Source organism: Bos indicus, chromosome 9, assembly GCF_029378745.1.
Source record: "Bos indicus isolate NIAB-ARS_2022 breed Sahiwal x Tharparkar chromosome 9, NIAB-ARS_B.indTharparkar_mat_pri_1.0, whole genome shotgun sequence".
Lineage (NCBI taxonomy): Eukaryota > Metazoa > Chordata > Mammalia > Artiodactyla > Bovidae > Bos > Bos indicus.
Genome location: NC_091768.1, coordinates 96,984,909 through 97,004,715, shown reverse-complemented (window position 1 = coordinate 97,004,715; position 19,807 = coordinate 96,984,909). Strand labels below are relative to the sequence as shown.

Below are 19,807 nucleotides of genomic sequence, written 5' to 3'. Positions count from 1 at the left end.
AAAGTCAACATTCAAAAAACTAAGATCATTGTATCCGGTCCCATCACTTCATGGCAAATAGATGGGGAAACAATGGAAACAGTGAGAGACTTTATTTTCTTGGGCTCCAAAATCACTTCAGATGGTAACTCCAGCCATGAAATTAAAAGATACTTGCTCCCTAGAAGGAAAGCTATGACAAACCTAGACAGCATATTAAAAAGCAGAGACATTACTTTACCAACAAAGGTCGAACTAATCAAAGCTATGGTTTTTCCAGTAGTCATGAATGAATGTGAGAGTTGGACCATAAAGAAAGCTGAGCACTGAAGAATTGATGCCTTCCATTTGTAGTGTTAGAGAAGTACCTCTTGAAAGTCTCTTGGACAGCAAGGAGATCAAACCAGACAATCCTAAGGGAAATCAACACTGAATATTCATTGGAAGGACTGATGCTGAAGCTGAACCTCCAATACTTTGGCCACCTGATGCAAAGAGCTGACTCATTGGAAAAGACTCTAATGCTAGGAAAGATTGAAGGCAGGAGGAGAAGGGGATGACAGAGGATCAGATGGTTGGATGGCATCACTGACTTGATGGACATGAGTTTGAGCAAGCTCCGGAAGCTGGTGATGGACAGAGAAGATGTGTGCTGCAGTCCATGAGGTCACAAAGAGTCGGACACAACTGAGCCACTGAATTGAACTGATCCAAGATGTATTCATTCCTTTTACAGACAAGACTTGGTTGTAAAGGATTTTTGGACTTTGGCAGTAACTTGATGGTTCCCAAGAATCAGTGGCCCACTGGGCAGACTGCCACAGAATTCTTCCATTAGCTCTGGGCTGAGATCACATCTGCTGGGAGGCAGGAGTGTGTTAGCAAGACTGCTCCTCTCTAGTCACCCTCCATGCTCAGTCCTCTGTTGTTGTTCAGTCGTTAAGTTGTGTCTGACTCTTTGCAACCCCATGAACTGCAGCACGCCAGGCTTCCCTGACCTTCACCATCTGGAGTTTTCTCAAACTCATGTTCCTTGAGTCAGTGATGCCATCCAACCATCTCATCCCCTGTCATCCCCTTTTCCTCCTGCCTTCAATCTTTCCCAGCACCAGGGTCTTTTCTAATGAGTCAGTTCTTCGCATCAGGTGGCCAAAGTATTAGAGCTTCAGCTTCAGCATCAGTCCTTCCAATGAATATTCAGTGTTAATTTCCTTTAGGATTGTCTGGTTTGATCTCCTTGCTGTCCAAGAGACTGTCAAGAGTCTTCTCCAGCACAATTCAAAAGTATCAGTTCTTCGGTGCTCAGCCTTCTTTATGGTCCAACTGTCACATCTATACATGACTACTGAAAAAATCATAGCTTTGACTAGACAGACCTTTGTTGGCAAAGTGACAACTCTGCTTTTTAATACACTGTCTAGAATAGTCACTGATTTTCTTCCAAGTAGCAAATATATTCCTAGGGATGGTAACAAAGATCTACTCTTCTAGCATAAAAGTGTCCTTGGTTCAAGCCATTTCCACCAACATTCCCTAAGTTCTTTTCCTGGGAAGGATATAAGAACATCTTCACTCTTCAAGGAGAAGGAAATGGCACCCCACTCCAGTACTCTTGCCTGGAAAATCCCATGGATGGAGGAGCCTGGAAGACTGCAGTCCATGGGGTCGCTGAGGGTCGGACACAACTGAGCGACTTCACTTTCACTTTTCACTTTCATGCATTGAAGAAGGAAACGGCAACCCACTCCAGTGTTCTTGCCTGGAGAATCCCAGGGACGGGGCATCCTGGTGGGCTGCCGTTTCTGGGGTCGCACAGAGTCAGACACGACTGAAGTGACTCAGCATCACTCTTTAAAGCTTCCTTTATTCAGCCACCTTAAGAAACATACATCCATTATTTGGAGAAGGAAGGCTTGCTCTCAATCAGGTCCTCTTTTTGTACATGAAATTATACTTCCTTTCCTCCAAAAGCACCAGATTCAGAGAAAAATGAAGACAGCAGAGATCCATATTATTTGTTCTAAACCAAGAAATATAGCCATCTCCAGATTGCATGGGCTTTGTCCCTTCTGTATCTGTATCCACATGAAGAAGCATTGCTATGCCAACACAATCTGGATGTTCTTCATCCAGCCGCCTGTTTTTGTTGATGGTGTTGTTGTTCAGTCGCTACGTTGTGTCCAACTCTTTGTGACCCCAAGGACCACAGCATGCCAGGCTCCTCTGTCCTCCACTGTCTTCCAGAGTGTGCTCAAACTCATGTCTTTGAGTCAGTGATACCATCCAACCATCTCAGTGTTTTGCCTTCAGTCTTTCCCAGCATTAAGAGTCTTTTCCACTGAGTTGGCTCTTCCCATCACGTGGCCAAAGTAGATGGATATTAATTTTTATTTTCTCCAGGGAAGGGAAGATTTAGCCCCTAAAAACCTAGCACCTGATACCTTTTATACCATCCACCTGAAGGGGATCTCTAGGGATTGAAACAAGTGGCTCCCAGTGTGTTTCCTCCCTCAGGATTTAGCACAATATTCTCATGGTTATCTACATCAAAGAAGCATGTCTGTGCACACCAACAATCTGTGTGCACCAACAATCAACTGAGCCCTGGAGAATTTAAATGATTTCACTCAGACTGCATCGCTCTTCTTAGGATTAGTTCTTGAAGAAAGGCAGTTTTCCTAGTGGGTTGAAGAACTGTCATGGCAACAGCAGCTCTGGTTTAAGAGTTAGCGCCCAGAAATTCCTGCCGGGGAGTGGGTGTACAGGGTTCTGGAAGCCGTGCCCATCGCGGCCTCCACAGCAAAGAACACTCTCACAAAGAACTAGGATTTTCTCATTTATTCCCAGTAGGGAAGCACAGGAATTTGGATTGCAGAGACTGATTTTGCCAGAAACATAGCGGGGGGCCAGATGGCACAGGAACAAAACACTTGAGGAAGCTGCCGTCTCCCTCTCTCACACACAGATGCAGGATTTCAGAGACCACAGTAGACGACCGCTCTCCCGGCAAGTGTTCAAAAAGCAGGAACAGATGCACACTCACTCTGTTCGATCAGAGAGAGAAAGACCCAGAATGAAAGTAATTGAATCAGGCATTTTCACAATTCTCACAAAAAAGAGCAAGCAATACGAACAGAATAAAAGAAGCCTGTGTGGCTTATTCATTTCGTTTTGTATTTGAATTAATTTTGTTTGTGATGCCACCAGGGCCTGAGCTACGCCAGGAAAAGGCAAATGCTTCTCTGTGTTACCACAGGGGTGCTGGGGCTGGAAGACAAGGACTATGGTTTCCAAGGAAAAGGGTCAGCTTTGGAGAAGGAGAAAGGGAGGGCTCCCTGGTTCCCAGATTACATAACCAATGAATGAGGAGCTGACAGGACTCTGTCACAGTGATGTAAAGCTTGGAACTCTCCCTCTACTGTTGTAATCTGCGTCATTTTGCCTGGAGAGTTTGCTGGTATTTCAGCTTTAGGGAGAGTGGACCAGCTGAACGCAAGTGCTTTGGTTCTGTGTCTGGATCTAGAACGTTCCTCCAGGTGGAGAGGCCAGTGGCTGGAAGGGGACACTTGGGTCTCTGGCATTGCTGTCCTGTGTGGGACCCACCTGGAACAGGTGATCAGCCACTGCCGTCTCTAGAAAGAGCAGGGGGGCCAGTGATCAAGAGGGCTGGCGTCTGACTCCCTGACAATGGATGGATGAGTAAAGACACAAGCAGCGATCCTACTTTTAAAAGAAAGTAAAAGGAGGCCAGGGCCTCAGTGGAACAAGCTACAGTTCAAGTCCAGATGAAGAACTAGAGAAGAAACCGGGGACTGAGTTGTACACATGAAATATGTACTGCGTTCTGCATGTCAACCAGTAAGGTGTGTGTGAAGGGATATCACTTCATGTCGGACCTTCAGATCAAGGCTGGAAAAGTTAGTTGTTTAAAAGGAAACTAGGGATTGAGGAAGAAAGAGAAAGCCCGTAGGCACCTGGCGGAAAGGGGGTGCCCCGCAGCTTGCATCTGACACTGGGAAATCCTAGGTCCCATTCTCTAGACAGGCCAGGCATCCCATGACTTCTTGTAGGCATCAGGGTCCCTGGTGGGCTGGGAGAGACGGTGAAGCCAGAAACTGAAGACCTTTGGCATCCACCTTTGGGCACAGCTGGGAAGGTGAAGACCAGCCTAGTAACAGGGTGACCAACTCACCCTGTTCGCTTGAGACTGTCTCTGACTTTAGCTTTGAAACTTCAGTTTCCTATAGATCTCCCAATCCTGGACACTCAAGGACAATTGAGCACCCTATTGGTCACCATCTGAGTCCATTAGTTGTCCTGGCTCCTGCAGATCTCATTACTTGTTAGAAAGACGTCCTCAGACGCTGGGACTGACTGATGTCACTGTATGTACATATATATTGATATATATTTGTATTTTTATCTGGGTATCTTCCCACGTGGCACAGTGGTAAAGAATCTGCCTGCTAATGCAGGAGATGCAAGAGATGTGGGCTTGATCCCTGACTCGAGAAGATCCCCTGGAGAGGGAAACGGCAACCCACTCCAGTATTCTTGCCTGGGAAATCCCATGAACAGAGGAGCCTGGTGGGCTACAGTCCATAGGGTTGCACACAGTTGGACATGACCGAACAACTGAGCGCACACACACGTATTTATATTTATATGACACTGATGCTGAGTGCTTTTCTCTCACAGTTCTGATGTACATCATACTTCTCACGCCTTCAGAGCAAGAAGCATACAGCCAGGTTATTTCATGAGGGCCCCTGGCAGGTGAGTGTCAGGGAGGGGAGAGGCCTGTCTCCTACGATTCCTCACACAAAACACTGCTCTCCAGGAAGGTGCCCTGAAAATCTGCCTTGCGCGCTCCAGGGCGGAAATCTCATTCATCAAAGGATATGTGACTTGGATTTCTCGTTCAATTAAAGCCATGGGATGCTCTGGAACATTCTCCCTAGAGATCTGTACCAATTAATGAGAGTCCTCAGACCTGGAAGATTTTTAGGTCCAGTTTCCTTTAGTGGAAGAAATTTACTGTTTCATCACTCAACTTGGGAAAGGAACTCACTCTGGACTCAACAGTCCTTCAGTAGTGCGTTTATGGCTTTTTAAGGATTGCAACAAATACTTTCCCCATGCTATGTAATATCTTCTTATTTTCAAAACATTAAAGACACGGGAATGAATTAGAACAATCCATTAAAATATACACCATTTATAGAACTCAGGCTATTTTCAAAGATATGTTTAAGTAAGGGCATGGTTAAATTAATTCTCAGCGTCAAAGGTGCATTTTATCTTTGGTATATGAAGTGTTTTGATATTTTTTTATGCATTCAAGAATATTCTAAATTAAAGCTAACATGGTAGTATCATATTACAGTAATCACTTTTTTCTCTTTCTTATTTTTTAAACTATGGAAGTATAACACATTTATAGGAGACTTAGAAAATACTGAACAAGGTTATAGAACAAAGTTACCTATAGCTCCACTATATATGAGTACAGTAATCATTTTAATGTGTCATGTTAAGGACGACGGCTTTGCTGGTAGAATGAAATCATTTATTCTGTATGAAGTCAAAGAGCTCACATGGGCTTCTTGACAGCTGGAATCACGGTATGGTTCCTCTTTTGGAAAAACCAAAATTACATTTATAAAAAACCCCCTTTGAAAGGAAATGTCACAAACAGATGTTCCCAAAGCTGGAAAGTCCCTCTCTGCAGTAATATTGATGCTTCTGTGATGGTTCATTAAAATGTAGGCTACATGGCAGCTATTAAGTGTTGGAAGTCTCTCTGGTAACCAAGGTAATTGAAAAACTAGCCTGACCCTTTCTAATGAGGTTTTAATAAATTCCATTTTGGAAATATATCAGAGTGGGATTGTTTACACCGATGATGGTCCCCTTGTGGTCAGAAAGCTCAAGTACCAGTTCTTAAAGCTACCCAAACATGTCACCATAGGAACTGCCCATGAGTGTGTTTCTGCATGGATGAGCATCAGTGTAACATCTGATACTTACATTTCAACAAGCTGTGATTAGCTATGAGCAATGAACTATATGCTGCTGCTGCTGCTGCTAAGTCGCTTCAGTCGTGTCCGATTCTGTGCGACCCCATAGATGGCAGCCCACCAGGCTCCCCCGTCCCTAGGATACTCCAGGCAAGAACACTGGAGTGGGTTCCCATTTCCTTCTCCAACGCAAGAAAGTAAAAAGTGAAAGTGAAGTCACTCAGTCATGTACAACTCTTAGCGACCCCATGGACTGCAGCCTACCAGGCTCCTCTGTCCATGGGATTTTCCAGGCAAGAGTACTGGAGTGGGGTTGTTGTTTCCTCCATTGCCTTCTCCGAATGAACTATATAGGCACATCATAAAAATAAGGACATTACAATCAAGCCTTACAGGTTTTTGAGTCAATAGAGGCATGACTATATTGCCAACAAATGTGGACATATTCAGTTCTGTAGTATTAGCTCTTTGTTAACTAGAATTGTAATCTACTATTTTCTATGAGCATAGCCCATTAAGAAACAAGAGGAGGAGGAGGGGGGAAGAGAGGGATCTTTAGGAAAAGGATTTTTTTTTTAAATCCTTTAAAAAAAATGAAACCAAAACTGCTGCCAGTGTTACTACTGATGTCATTGTATAATCCAGGTCAGTAGGTGACAATGGCTATTTCATCAGGGTATCCATTGACTACTGATAGATGATGCTGTGCAACAAGCATCATGATATAAAACGATAAGCATTCATTGAGCTCACTCATCTGTGGGCTGCCTGGGAGATTGCTGATCCCGGTTTCGGGAGACTTCACTAGAGCAGCTTTCCTCCAAATGTCCCTTAGTCTTCTGCATGCTCAGAAGGAGAGCCTGGAATGTTCTTCTCACAGTGATGGCTGAAGCCCAGAGACAAAGCCCAAGCACGCAAGCATGTTTCCTGACTCTACCACATCACATCTGGTCACCTATCATTGACAAAGCAATCTGAATGACCAATCCCCAAAATCGAAGGGCAGGCTATACACCCCACCCATCTGAGACCAAAGCAGGTTACATTGCTGTGACCACCATCAATGGAGCCAGGAAGTACTTCCATTCCCCGGAAATGAGGGGGAAGATGTTACTATGTCAAACAGCAATCTAATCTACTACAATCCAGTGTCATCTAGATAGCCAAAAATTGTGTTGGATCACCAAACTCCACTCTGGCAGTTGAACCAGTACTGTTATGATCAGCTACATTAGTTAGCTTTGACGGCAGAAACAAACACCCTCAAATCTCTGTAGCATACTGAGACACACTTAGCCGACAACAGTTTTTACTGAGGAAACAATGATTTCTTGGCCACATTCCATATCTAGGCCCTAGGTCAGCCGTTCCACCCTGTAGCTCTTCTCATTCTGGACCCACGCTGAAGGAACAGCTCCAGTTTGGGATGTCCTGATCTTGCAGCAGATGGAAAGAGCAAGAGAGAGGTCAGAAACTCACGATGTCTTTACAGATTCTGCTCTGAACTGGTCCCCTACCACTTCAGCTTCTCAGGCCTATGAGAAGTGATGAATAGGCTAGGGTTGGGAGGTGGCTGAAGCTCTTGTGATGACAGGAAGGTACAGCTGCTAGCTTTGCATTCCAGAAGATTCTTTCTAATGCATTCTAGCTTCGCTGCAGCCTGGAATGTCTGCCCCTAGGATGAGGCAGGACTTGGACAGGTCTTGGAGGATAGGGTCATTTACTCGGTAATAACTTCTTCCAAAAGTCAGGATTTATCGAAGAAGAGAGGTTCTGTGAAAAGTGGGCATGGGTGCCTTGATGGCATTATACCCATGGAGCAGGGATACCAGCTAAAGCAATGAAATGTTTCTGAAGGTGTAAAGTGATTATGTGAACATAAGGTTTCAAGGTGACCCTAACATTGACATGGACAACAATCATTTGAGTCACCAAAATGTGAGTAACTGACAGCATTCTCCCCCACTCAGAAAATATAATGGGATCCTGCTTTGATGCTGGTATTGGAGTTCAAATCAAATGTCTGCACTATTATCCAGTATTTTTGAGTAATGAAAGAGACATTTTGCGTATTACCAAGCTTTGTGGAAACATTAAGATCTCTGAAATTAAAAAAAAAAAGATGGTTTGGCCTATAATTTGACTGATCAGTTATAGTAAGGTATTTTAAACTGAAATGCAAAATTCCTTTTCTTTTTAAAGATAATACTTTGCCTTCTGGCTTATGTTGTAAAATTTTTAATGGTTGGAGATGGACAGGATCAGTTTGAAGACATTTGTTTAAAAAATTGAAGCCCCCTTTGACAAGCAGGTGATTATAAGCATGAGACTGGAGCTTACAAGACAAGCTTGGAAAATCTCATGATGCTAACGAGCAAGGAAGCATTCAGAAACTACTGAAGGTGTGGCAGACAGACTCAGGAACCAAGGAAGATGAACCTTATCTGTCCAAAGACAGGGACGATTTGAGCATCAATAAGGATAATAACAAAAACAAAAGACCGAACATACACAGTATGTATAAATCCAGGAGGTCATAAGCAGGCTTAAAAAACCCATAATCCACAATGTATTGATTACTTTTTGAGAATGTAGGCAACCAATGTGAAAAGAACAAGGGACTTCCCGGGTGGTCCAGTGGTTAAGAATCTGCCTTCCAAGGCAGTGGTCTTGGGTTCAGTCTCTGATCTGTAAACTAAGATCTCAACCCTAGCATTCTCCACCCCCAAAGCTGCTAGAAAAACAAGAGTGAACCTACAGATTAAAAAGACCAGAGAGGCTTATCAACCAAAATGATCAGTAACTAGGATCCTAAGCCTACACTGGTAGTCAGGATGCTGGAGTCAATTCCCCAGAGAAACTGAAGTTTAATTCAAATCTGACTTTTAAATGGAAATCATCTAACTGCAAAAACTCGAGTTCCAGTGTCTTGGAAGTCACCAAACCCACAGTTCATGATCTTTCACAACCAAAACCATGTAGCGTGTTTAAGTATCTCCCTGCTGAAATGATTGCTAGCCTGCTCATGAACTCAAAGCGAGTCAGTGAGCATTGGGCTGGACACTCACAGGACATGGAACAGCAGCTGTTCTCGTGAACCATCCCAGGGCCTCTCAGAAAGACTCATGTAACACGTGATGTGGCTGGTTAATGCGGCATCCTTTCATAAGCCATGAGGACATATTATTTTTCTATAGTCTTAAAACCTTGCTTTAGACCTTACGCTCTGGGACGACATGCACAATGCCTTCATTGTACTCATTGCATGAATAGCAAAAATACTCATTTGGCCACTAAAACTGAGCACAAAGTACCATACATTTGATCCAGCTGTGAAGCCCGACAGCTTGCATGACCACTACAAGCTGAGAGGCAGTGGGATGACTTTTCCCCTAAAAGCATAGCTGAAATGTACTCAAACAATGACAAGCATCGACTTGTCTTCATGGTCAACAGACATGTTTTCTCTTTACCATTTATTTTATGATCTGTAAACCTCAAGGTGAGTGTCTCAGGTGGCTCAGTGGTAGAGAACCCACCTGCCCATGCAGGAGACACAAGGTGGATCCCTGGGTCAGGAAGATCCCCTGGAGAAGGAAATGGCAACCACTCCCGTATTACTGCTTGGAAAATCCCATGGACAGAGGAGCCTGGTGGGTTACAGTCCATAAGGTCTCAAAGAGTCTGACATGACTGAGCAGCTAAACAACAAACCTCAAGGTATTGGGTTGGCCAGCAAGTTCATTGGGGTTTGTAAGGTGAACTTTTTGGCCAATCCAATTCATCACGAATCTGCTTTCAACAGTGACAACTGGTCCGTTGAAACCTTTGTAAACACAGAGCTCACTGCTTGCCACTTAAGTACGAGTGAAAGAAGGCAGAAATCCAAATATACCTGACCAGGCTCTAGGGAGCTACGAAGCTAAGGAGTTGACAATAAAACCCACAAAACCCATTTTTATCAGAACTTTTCTAACTAAACAAACTGAATGCTGCAAAAGAAAACAACATTAGCAATATTAATATTAAAAATTCTTCTTAAATATCCTCTTATAGTAATCCTTCTGTTATTCTGCATCCACTGAGTCTTTGCCTCTAAAGCAAAATCCTTTTTTTAGATGCTACTCTCTAATTATTCAGGCATTGTTTCAAATATATGTGTGTGTATATATATATATATATATATGTATATATATATATATATCAACAGCATATTGAGAATCTTCCAAGAATGAGCTTTTAATACATCACCTCTCTTTTCTCTCCATGCAGTGATACAGAGGGATCCAAAATGCCTTTGCTGAGGGAAGGGATGATGGAAAGATGGAAAGGAAGATGGGAGGGAGGGCAGACTGCCTAGCATCTATAAGTTTAAAGGCTGAAACATTACATCTTTGTCCAAGCTCTGCTTGACATAGATAATATTTGCAAGACTAAATTTAAAAACAAAACTTTAGACTAAAATTGAATGTTAAGAAAAGATTTATAGTTTGTGCAATTAAGGTGAATGAATGGTTAATTACTATGAGATCTAGTAATTTGGTACAACTATTAACATATGGACTAAATGACCAGTTCACTTCAGCTATAACACTATAGTTACTCTGCAATTACTTCTATGATTCCTCCCAAGGTTTTCTTTTTTTAAGTCAAATTATCAATGATTAGTCAGATGTTTGATGATACGTGTGTGAGAAATTAATTCACGCACTTTAACAAGACTTGTTACCAGTAATATGTAAAATTACCTCTGAGTAATTTGGCGAGAGGTATTTCCCATTGCATTTGGCAATGCTCCTCAGAATTTTTAAGGCTTTATCTCCTTTCTTCCGAGTAATCAGCCAGCGGGGAGATTCAGGAACAACCCTAATGAGAAGAAGTCTTTCTTGAGTTACACTTGTGAATTTCAAAAGTTTATGACTTGAGTTTCATTCAAAATGGATCTTATAATTAGATACATACTTAGAAGATTCTGAGAGCTTAGAATTAGCTCTCTGAAACGTAAATTACCTTTGCAAGCTTATAGTGGAAGGAAAAAATGCTCACTGGACAACTGAATCATTGCTCATGACAAAATAAATCAATATTACATTGCTTTTGCAAGAAAGCTATATTAGAATACACGTCCTCAATTACATAGAAGAAAAGAATTGGGATTTAATGAGCATTTAGGAAAAGGTTGAGAACCTGATTTATGTAAACTGATTTGCTCATACACTAAAATTAAATTAGAGGAATAATTAAAATATTAAAATAACAAGAATCAAATGCCTACACCTATAATTTTCTGATAATTTAATTTTCTGAGGCTCTTAACATTTTCTCATTCCCCTGAGAACTCCTGAGTAACATTAGTTTGCTTAGTAAAATATACAGAGAAGCAATCTTGTTCACTGCATTTAAACTGCATGTTGAAATACTGGCAGGTACAGTCTGTTGCCTCATGGTTTTCCTAAAAATGCTACAAAATAACAAAACATAATTAATACTCTACTTTAAATGTATTTCGGAATTTTATAATTTAATAAAAAGAATTAGCCAAAAATCAATCAATAAATAACCTCTGAAAATTCTCTAGAAGTTCTCAAAGCCCATTTCTGGAGATGTTAGACGTCTCCGTAATCTCCTTTATGTCCATGTTTGCTTAGAAGCATTCATTCTAAGTGTCTGTTGAGTAAGAATAAATTTGATAATGACCAAAATCAAATTACCAGTAATAAAGGAGGAAGAGAAAGTTGGGCAGTGTGATGGCTAGCTGGATCCCCTGCCAATTGGGGATAAAGTAGGCGATTCCAGGAAGAATTATGATTCCAAGGGTGAAGAACATTTGAATCACTATTCCCACAATCCTTCTTTGCTTTGAACCTACTATTTCAGTCACTGAAGGAAAATAAACACAGAGGTTAGGGAAGCTCAATATCAGTTCTAAAACAAAGAAAGAGACAAAGACATTACACCTGTTACACCCGTCCGTCAGTATCACCAGGATACTGTGCGGTGTTCACTGTGCTCCCAAGCCCTCTGGTCAAATCCAGTGCATGCTCAGTCACTCGGTCTTGTCTGACTCTTTGCACCCCCATGGACTGTAGCCCACCAGGCTCCTCGGTGCATGGGATTTCCCAGGCAAGAGTACTGAAGGGGGTTGCCATATCCTTCTCCAGGGGATCTTCCCAATCCAGGGACTGAATCCGCGTCTCCTGCAGCTCCTGCTTTGCATATGGAATCTATTGGTTTCTATCTGCCCCTAATTCCATTCTGATCATCCTGGGGTATGCTCCCTTACTGCTGTCCTAAGAGCACAACTAGGAAAATTCACTGAGACTGAGGTTTCCTTAAAAACGCTTCATAGAAGTTACCCTGCCTATGCCGGTCATCAACCATTAGGGCCCCCAGCTCTCTCTCTTCTTCCCCACCCACGAAAAAGATCCAAAAGATCCCCAAAGTGGGCACCCCAAAGAGGGATCGTCTGGCAGTAACAGAAGAGAGTGGAAGCCCACAGGTCTGGAGTGATAATCCAAGAAAAGGCTTCACGTTTCCCTGGTCACAAATCCACTGTGACTCTGAGAAGGTGCCCATCCCAGACACGACTGGAAAGAGAACAGCCAGGACCTTCTCCAGTAACAGGAGCAAGGAGCAAAGAGAAGTTTTTCTTCAGAAGCCCATCTTTCTGGGTATAGAAGATAGCAAAGCTTTACAAATGAAGCTCTCGTGTTCAGGTCGTATCTCCTGTGTGGTAAAAAGTGCTCCACTTGTGTGCAAGGAATAGAATCAAAGGAATAATATTTGGGAGCACAGCAATGTTAGCTCACACTGTGTCATAGAAATACATGGAAAATGCTTTTAAAATGTTTCAAGGAACTAAAATTAATCTCTGAGAAAGCAAAGCAAGGGCTTCCCTGGTGGTCCAGTGGTTAAGAATCTGCCTGCCAATACAGGGGACACCGGTTCGATCCCTGATCTGGAAAGATCCCCCACGCCATGGGTCAATTAAGTCCAGGTGCCACAGCTTCTGAGCCTGCGCCCTGCAACCCACGAGCTGTAACTACTGAGTCCATGTGCTGCGACGACTGAAGCCCAAGCTCCCTGGAGCCCACGCTCCACAACCAGAGAAGCCGCCGTGAACAGAAGCTGTGCACCGCAACTCGAGAGCGGCCCACGCACAGCAACGCGAACCCAGTGCAGCCAAAAATAAATGAGAAAAAGAAAGAAGAAAGCAAAGTGAGAAAGCATGCAACAACAGTATGACTAGAAAGTGCTAGAAAGTGGTTCACCCCAGTTTTTTGTGATATTTCATATTTGGTTTTCACATATGTACATAATATATACCAAATACAATGGTGGGAATTTTAATTTCTAAAGACTCGACGGCTTGTCTCTCACCCTCCTATGTGGCAGGAGTAACCACTGCAGTAGGAGTGAAGCGGCATCAGACTTGCCGGAGGAAGGCTGAGCAGCCGCACTTCTCACCCCCAAACCCTGATTCTCAAACACACCAGGAGACGAAGCCAGGTCTTACCGATCACGTAGCAGGTCATCCATGTCCCCTTTCCGAACACGCCTTGTAGGAAGCGGAAGATCACAAACACGGGGAAATTGGGAGCAAACGCCACCACGACACCAGTGACGCCAACACCGAAACACGATAGCAAGTAAATGACTATTCGGCCGTACCTTTTTGAGAATCAAAGAGGAAGAGATTACCTTAAACGTTTTTTTCAACACGATGAGAAGACTATCATTGTAAGTGTTGTTAAAAGAACTTCAAGTGCAGAACTTTTGTCTCCTAGAAGTTCCTGATCACTATGTCAAGGATTATGGAAAGTGCTACGTTTTGCTTTATAGCAAAACTTGGGCAAATAAAAACATATGCCTCTGAAGTGACATTATGAAATTTAAAGCACAGGATGCATCCTTTGGGACTGCAGTTTCCAAAAGAGATAAGCTTCTCTATCTCTTCATGCCCTCATCCACAATATTTTCTCCCATACGATCTCCCTGGTGGCAGCTTGGACACTTCCTAGCATTTCTGTGGGTGGAGTCAGAAGGAGAGGCACAGAAAGAAGCGGAAATGGTCATGGCGGCCAAGAGGCCTGGCCTTGCATCTTGGCTCAACCATACACCAGTCATGCAACTTGGGGTGAATTTCCTGAGAAATTTCCATCAAATTCACACAGTTTCTTGCTTCACAGTGGAGATAAAAGTGGTCTCAGTTTACCACTTTTGAATGAATTTACTTTAATTCATTCTCTGCCTTTCCTACTGTCCTCCTGCAGACATGTTCTTTAGTTGATAAGTTGTGTCTGACTCTTTTGTGACCCTGCGGGTGGTAGCCCTCCAGGCTCTTCCGTCCATGGGATTTCCCAGGAAAGAATACTGCAGGGCAGAAGGGGAGGCAGGGAAAAGGAAGATAGAGTCCTTCGTGTTGAATATCCAGGTATCTGCCATTAATGTATGCATTGGCTTTTCATTTAAGCCACACCATTTTCAAACCTTGGATTAGAAATGCCCTGGATATATAATAATATTTCCATAAATATAAGAGGTACCTATGACGGGCCAGGAATTTGGATGTATGCTTGCTCAGTCACTAAGTCATGTCTGACTCTTTGAAACTCCATGGACTGTAGCCCGCCAGGCTCCTCTGTCCATGGGATTTCCCAGGCAAGAATACTGGAGTGGGTTGCCTCCTCCAGGGGATCTTCTTGAACAGGGATCAAACCTGCATCTCTTGCATTGGCAGGCAGATTCTTGATCACTGAGCCACCTGGGAAGCCCCTTACAGATAGGTGACCTACTCCATTGTTTCTTGTCCTTTCCTTCAAGACTGTGAGATTGAAGGAGTTGAAAGACGGTCAGCCCTTAGGCGGGGCAAAGGAACATGCACGACTCTGTCTTCCTCCCCAGAGCACCAGGTCATCTCCGAGGTCAGGAGCCCAGCCCCTCCTGGAATACAAGTAGGAAAAGCCCACCTCCCCCCAGTAGCTGATTTACTGTAGTTTGAAGATACTTTTACTGACTGTAAAAGAGAAACACGCAGAAGCAAAACCTAATGTTTAAATTAGAAAGAGAAACAACAAAATGAAAGAAATACATATTGAAATCCTAAAAAGCAAACCCAAATGGCAGCCACCTAGGGGAGAGAGTGATGTGGGGGATGAGAGGGGATTAAGGAAGAAAAGATGACTCGAAAAGGCTGGAAGCAGGAAGTAGGAAAGACACAGATAAGAGAGGGGGAACAGCACCAGACCCAGAGGATTAGGGAGACATCTCATGTTGAGGAGGGCTGGGGAACAGCTCAAGAAAAAGAAGATGAAGGAGCAGAAACCAAAGGTTCTACCCATTTTGAAGTCTTGGTCTGGTCAAACAACGACCAATTGCCTACAGGATTTGGGGCATTTTGTTGGAATTCACTAATTAATTGCTGTTGGCAGCTCTGTAAGAGACCCTCCTGAGCTGGGGTGACCATTTTTAAATTGAATGAAACAAATTTGTAAGGGGCTGACTTTATGACTAAATCAATCAAACCACAACTAGGGAGTTACTGAAGTGCATGGAATTATCTCCAGAGCGTCCAGCCAAGCCAGCCCTCGGCCCAGACACAAAGTCACTGCCTTGCTGGTCTATGTTCGCTCTCAGATGTGTTCAGACCCAAGCGGAGCAGCCCCAGTGGGTTGTACAGTTCAAGGGGTAAGGAGATGCAGTTTAAGAAGAAGGAAAGAATTAGTCCAACCAAACAGGTGTTCAGCATCAAGAGTGGGGGCATGAAGACTCTTTTCCAAATGTAGAAAGCATAGCTTCCTAATAGTTAACGTGAAACATCTTCCTCTACACAGGTATACACCATCTTTTAGACGTGAAGTGGCTGTCTTACCCATGCCTACCTGTCCGCTGCATAGCCCAAGGTGAACGCCCCGGCCAGGAAGCCCAGGTTCAGGATGGCTTGTGTGAGATCCAGCATCCAAGCGTTGACACACACGAGGTCAAACTGGGGAGACAAAGAAAACCCATGAGAGATCCGTGGCAATGCTCCTCCTCAAAACACCTGATCTTTTGTATCCTTAAACATTTTTGCTCACATGCTCCTTAAATAAAAACTCTTAAGTGTATCACATAGATGCTTTTACAGCAATATGTGTCTTCTTTATCAGTTTCACTATCTGCCATCGAGGGAATTTTCAGTACACTATAAATGCTGACATTTTAAAATCATTCTCCCAACAGTACCCAGTACAGTACTGTAGCCATGTGACACCTACCATCATCCAGCGAAAACAAGTTCTGCAATAGTCTAAAATTTGACCCCAATCTTTCTCCTCTTTGAATTCTTAGTGTCATTCACACATGGATATATCCTAATATTTTATATAGAAAATATTGTGTTATGTATACAAATTGACAATTAACTTTTGTCCTGAGATAATGTTTCTAAATATTAGAATCTTTTCTGATGGGGTTACATTCTAGTTACTTTTAGAACATGATATAAACATGTAAGATAAGATGAATCTTGAAAAACAAGTCCTATCAGGAGTAAAGTTTTGTTGGAAATGCACCTCCCCGTTTCTAGAATAAGGTTAAGAAAGCTCGGGGTTTTCCAGCTAGCTCATGAAATCTGTGGTTGAAGGTTGTTTCTTACTAGAATGAGTTAGGGCTCAACATCAATTCTATTCCTGATTTTTCATTTTAAAAATTTATATGCCAAGAAAACTTATCTGTATAAATAAATTAATGGGAATGGAGAGAGTTTTGTTACAGGATTGTTACCCGATTCTTATTGCTTTTTCTCAATGCCAAGATTCACAGAACAATCCATCAATAAAATCATTTCTAACTTTTCTGTTAGCCAACTTGCCATTTAAGACTCCCAGTCTTGCTGTCAGAAAAGAAATGGAAACCACCAGGCTTATAAAAAGGTGTTCAATCAAATCATTCAGGTCATTTGCTTTCTTTCCTAGTTACTTCCTTACCAGTACTCCAAATTGCCCCACTGGTTCCCCACAGGTTTTAAAACCCCAGGTCAGTACATCATAGTAAGATGGGAGAGAGGTAGGAGTCCTTTTGCAAAGGGGAAGGACATTAAGAAAAGACCTTTATCCTCATCAGCGACATATCCTCAGACATCCATTTTGGACATGTGTGAGCTGAGGCTCTGAAAGCTGATTCCTTTTGAAGAATCCAGACCCCCCACCGCATGACCATCTCTTTACACCTGAGGCAAATGGCACGCTTGCCCCAACATGAAGAGCACTGCTCTAGACGGCAGTGCGACACAAAAATTAATGTTATTGGGATAAGAATTATGAGTGGTCTTATAGATACATATTCATAAGCAAACTGCAATATTTACTTATAGAACCTGAGTTCTTGTCTTGGTCCCATAGCTAATGTATGACCTGTTGACTAATACAGCTGGAAAAAAAGACGCTGGAAGCTGATTTGTAGCTTGCGCTCCTCCAACATCTGAAATATAGAACAAAGCATAGTAGATGTTCAATATGTGGTCCAGGTGGCATCATAGTGCTTTAGAAACTAAGTTATCTTAGCATTTTAACCACTTAAACTGGTTAAGTGTGGCTGAAAAAAAAGAAGCTGGAAAAAAGAAGACTCGGGGCAGTAGTAGGTGTCCCACTTCATAGAGCTACTGAAAAGATTTATGGAGACCAAAGAAGTAAGATTCTCATGTCTGACTCTTTGCGACCCCATGGGCTATAGCCCGCCAGGCTCCTCTGTCCCTGGAATTCTCCAGACAAGAATACTGCAGTGGAGTGCCATTCCTTTTTCCAGGGGATCTTCCCGACCCAGGGATTGAGCCCGGGTCTCCTGCATTGCAGGTGGATTCTTTACCGTCTGAGGCGCCAGGGAGGCCCCCAAAGAAGTAAGAAAATACACATATAGGCATAGAAGTTGTAACTTAAAAGGGATTTATCGTCAATATAGGTGCTGGTTTTTCAAGGCACGACAATTTCATTTTAAGTAAACTTGCAGGTGATTATTCATCTGAAATAATTTCTCATTGGAATTAAGCATGTAAAGAATGCAATTACAATTAAAGTATGTAAAATCTCAGAAATCAAACAGGAGATTTAACTGCCAGAGAAAACATTCTGACTCAGAAAATATGCTGATATCAGCCAATGTCAAATATAAACTCCCAAACAGTAGAAGCTGATTCCTCCAGCTGAGCTTCAGACACCTGGATTAGCCATATATATAGGAATGTTTCTCCAGTACGACCCAGCGAGGCCCAGCAAGAGTAAGCCTTTTAATGAACATATTTAGCTCCTTTTGAATTGTGTGAATTAAGATGCCCCTAAATACTTTTTAAATACACAAAAAGTATTCTTTAATATAAAATTGATGACATTTTTAACTCTCCCATAAGAGGAGCTACCAAAAAAAATGTTTTTTCCGTATTTCCAATGACAATAAAATTAATTTAAATGTTTAAGTGGTTAATGTGCTATGATAACTTATTTTCTAAAGCACTATGATACCATCTGGATCACATATGGAGCATCTTCTATGCTTTGCTCTGTATTACAGATGTTCAGTTCAGTTCAGTCGCTCAGTCGTGTCCGACTCTTTGTGACCCCGGGACTGCAGCACGCCAGGCTTCCCCGTCCATCACCAACTCCCAGAGCTTGCTCAGACTCGTGTCCATGGAGTTGATGATCCGACCATCGCATCCTCTGTTGCTACTGCTGCTGCTAAATCACTTCAGTCGTGTCCAAAACTCTGTGTGACCCCATAGACGGCAGCCCACCAGGTTCCGACGTCCCTGGGATTCTCCAGGCAAGAACACTCTGTTGGGGGAGTGCAAACTACCATTCTCAGAGTCCTGGGCCAGCAGGGCCAGGTTAGGTTCTGCCAGTAGGGGGCGCTGGTGCAGGATGAGAAGGAGGAGGGAGGCAGCGGTGGCGGCAGCACTGGCTCCAGCTGTAGCAACGACCACAAGCAGTACTAGATCCCCGGAAGGAGGGCATGCAACCCACTGCAGCATTCTTGCCTGGAGACTCCCATAGACAGAGGAGCCTGGTGGGCTACAGTCCATGGGGTCGCAAAGAGTCAGACACAGCTGCGTGACTGCACGCCCAGTGCTTCTAACCACTCCCCGGCTCCATGGGGGTGAAGGGACAGGACCCCCAGGCTCTGAGATGCTGTGGAGCAGGGCAGGGGGTCTGCAGGAGCTGTCTCTTCCTTATTTTTCTGGCTTTTCCAAAACAGCTAAAATCTACATCTTTTTTTTTTTTTTTCCAACCCTTCCTGCTTTATATACGTGATCTCTCTCTCTCTATTTTTTTTATGACTGGGAGCCTGCTATCTTTCAAAAGCATGTGTGTGTGTGTGTATTAGTCGCTCAGTCGTGGCCAACTCTTTGGGACCCCATGGACCGCAGACCACCAGGCTTCTCTGTCCATGAGATTTTCCAGACAAGGATACTGGAGTGGGTTGCCATGTCCTTCTCCAGGGGATCTTCCCGACCCAGGGATCGAACCCGGGTCTCCTGCATTGCAGGCAGATTCTTTAACAACTGAGCTACAGGGGAAGCGCTCCAAAAACATAAAGTAAATTAATTTAAACAAATTACATACCTGGAAAGAAATGCATGTGCGTGAGAGTGTGCGCATACACACACACACATGCACACACTCACTCAGGTTTCCAGCACTGGGAACCGACACTGCAGTCACAAGACTGAAGGGCTTGGTATTGACTCTTGCTCACACAGTTGGGAGGCAAACCCCTGCCTCCTGGGGAGTGTGTGTCATAATCAGTTCTGAGCTCGATGTCTGCTGCCCAAACAGCTC

At 43.3% G+C, this 19,807-nt stretch overlaps 1 protein-coding gene across 1 annotated transcript in view; it reads right to left on the bottom strand.

Moving 5' to 3' along the window:
* SLC22A3 (solute carrier family 22 member 3) overlaps positions 1 to 19,807 on the bottom strand; it is a 98,762-nt gene that overhangs the window by 44,528 nt on the left and 34,427 nt on the right. The window contains exons 2-5 of the mRNA XM_019966959.2: positions 15,881 to 15,984; positions 13,516 to 13,670; positions 11,711 to 11,879; positions 10,748 to 10,865 (exon numbers count right to left, since the gene is read on the bottom strand). Of these exons, the coding sequence (XP_019822518.2) occupies positions 10,748 to 10,865; positions 11,711 to 11,879; positions 13,516 to 13,670; positions 15,881 to 15,984 (546 nt within the window). The remainder of the gene's footprint in view (positions 1 to 10,747; positions 10,866 to 11,710; positions 11,880 to 13,515; positions 13,671 to 15,880; positions 15,985 to 19,807) is intronic.